The sequence below is a fragment of the Austrofundulus limnaeus genome, unplaced genomic scaffold (assembly GCF_001266775.1).
Source record: "Austrofundulus limnaeus strain Quisiro unplaced genomic scaffold, Austrofundulus_limnaeus-1.0 Scaffold25, whole genome shotgun sequence".
Classification (NCBI taxonomy): domain Eukaryota; kingdom Metazoa; phylum Chordata; class Actinopteri; order Cyprinodontiformes; family Rivulidae; genus Austrofundulus; species Austrofundulus limnaeus.
Window position 1 is genome coordinate 3,696,410 of NW_013952427.1, and position 1,766 is coordinate 3,698,175.

The following is a 1,766-nucleotide window of genomic DNA, read 5'->3' on the forward strand; positions in this document are numbered from 1 at the left end:
GGACAGAAAGGCAGATGTGGCAGTGGAAGGTGTCAAAGCAGTTTGGAGAGAAAAACAAAGTAAAGAACAAAAAAACAACAACGATTAATCGATTATTAAATTAGTCATCGATTATTTTAATAATCGATTAGTCGTCGACTAATTGTGGCAGCCCTAAATATTGACATCTTGTATCTCTAATTAATGGCAAACCRTTTGAAATGAGCCCTGTAGGCAATGAGAGATAATTTATCTGTCCAAACAGGACATGGTCCAGATGCTCATCAGTGTAGGATCATACAGTAAAATCCTCAGCATTTTCCAGGTTTTTGGTAAATTTGTTCTTTTTTATTCAGCTCTTTGAGTTTCACACTGGCTGTTAGAGAAGCTTTGAAGAAAAAAGCAAATCAGCTCATCTTCATGAAAGAAGGAAAACACGACTCCTGTCGGCAATTTACTATTTCAGGCTGCCAATAGATGGTTTATTTGAATGTGAATGGAGGAACAGGTGTATGAATGAGAAATAAGGGGTTATATATGTGGGATAAAAACAGAAGACAAAAAAAAAGACTCAGATTGTGCACTTTTATAACATTTCTCCTCTCTGTGATCCTGTCTTTGCAGGGGCGAGACTACTGCTCGGAGGAGGAGGAAGAGGAAGACGGGACATAGCACACAGGCCCGCAGGAATCATCCCCTCAGAGAGCCTCACTGAGTGTGTGGGAGTGTGTGCGTGAGTTAATGTGAGTTAATGAGTGTGTCTGAAAGAGAAAAGCAAGTTCAATCAGTGTTGCACCGACGGGAGCGTTGTTTCAACGGGACACTATGTTTGTGTGCGTGAAGCTTATTTTTATTTTTGAAACATATGACAAAAATTGTACTTTAAGTGCAAGTGAATGAGAGCGAGAGAGAAAGAGAGAGAGAGAGAGAGAGAGAATGGGATAAGTTTCTTCCGAGCCTACGGCGTCTCACCCCTTCAGGCCTCTGAGCGGACAGATGAAGGTGCTGGAGCGATGGAGGACAGAGGACTGGTGCACACACTTCTTTGCAGGCAGAGTGAAAGACCTGTCACCGTCAGGCCAAACAGAGCTGTTTCCTCTATCCGCTACCCCCACCCCCGTCTCTCCGTCTCCTCTGTGGCCTGATGCCAATGATTATGTGACACACACACACACACACCCTCCCCTCCCGTGCAGTCGGACAAAGGATCTCTAAAGCGTGGCGGCCCAGTGGAGATCAGCGTCTTGGTGGGACAGAATAAAGYAGAGGACTCACCTACCTCTTCTTGGATCCTCACTGAACAATTTTTATTTTTATTTTTTGGGGCCTCGCCACCGAAATCAGGCGACGAAAGGACTGAAAGGGTGAGAGAAGGAGGAGGAAAAAGGGGGCCGGGGAAATGTGGGATATTTTATTAGGAAAGAGTAGGAAGTGAGCTGGTATTTTAGAAACTCTAAACTCCTCCTGCCTTCTAAAGTCAAGAACCTTTGTCTTATTTTTTTTTTWATTTTGTGCCACAGCCACTCAGTTTTATTGTTCCTTTTATAAAGTCTATTTTCTTTTTTTCAGCTTGTTTTATTCTTGACTTCCATCATCACGTCAGTCGTTTGGGTTCTCATCTTTGCAGCAAACTGAAGCTCTACGATTCGGAGTGTCTGTGTCTCAAACACACTCGTTCTCCTTCAGAATGTTCCCTCCTATACACACACACACACACACACACACACACACACACACACACACACACACACACACACACACACACACACACCCTCCCCTCCCGTGCA

General features: G+C 44.0%; 1 protein-coding gene across 4 annotated transcripts in view; it reads left to right on the forward strand.

The window, feature by feature from the left end:
• The window catches only part of zgc:92140 (uncharacterized protein C1orf21 homolog), a 47,262-nt gene extending 45,641 nt beyond the window's left edge, over positions 1-1,621 (forward strand). For all 4 annotated transcript variants that reach the window (XM_014004664.1, XM_014004661.1, XM_014004663.1 and 1 more), the window contains exon 6: positions 604-1,621. In XM_014004664.1, the coding sequence (XP_013860118.1) occupies positions 604-651 (48 nt within the window). In that variant the 3' untranslated portion in view covers positions 652-1,621. The remainder of the gene's footprint in view (positions 1-603) is intronic.
• The last annotated feature ends 145 nt before the right edge of the window (positions 1,622-1,766 follow it).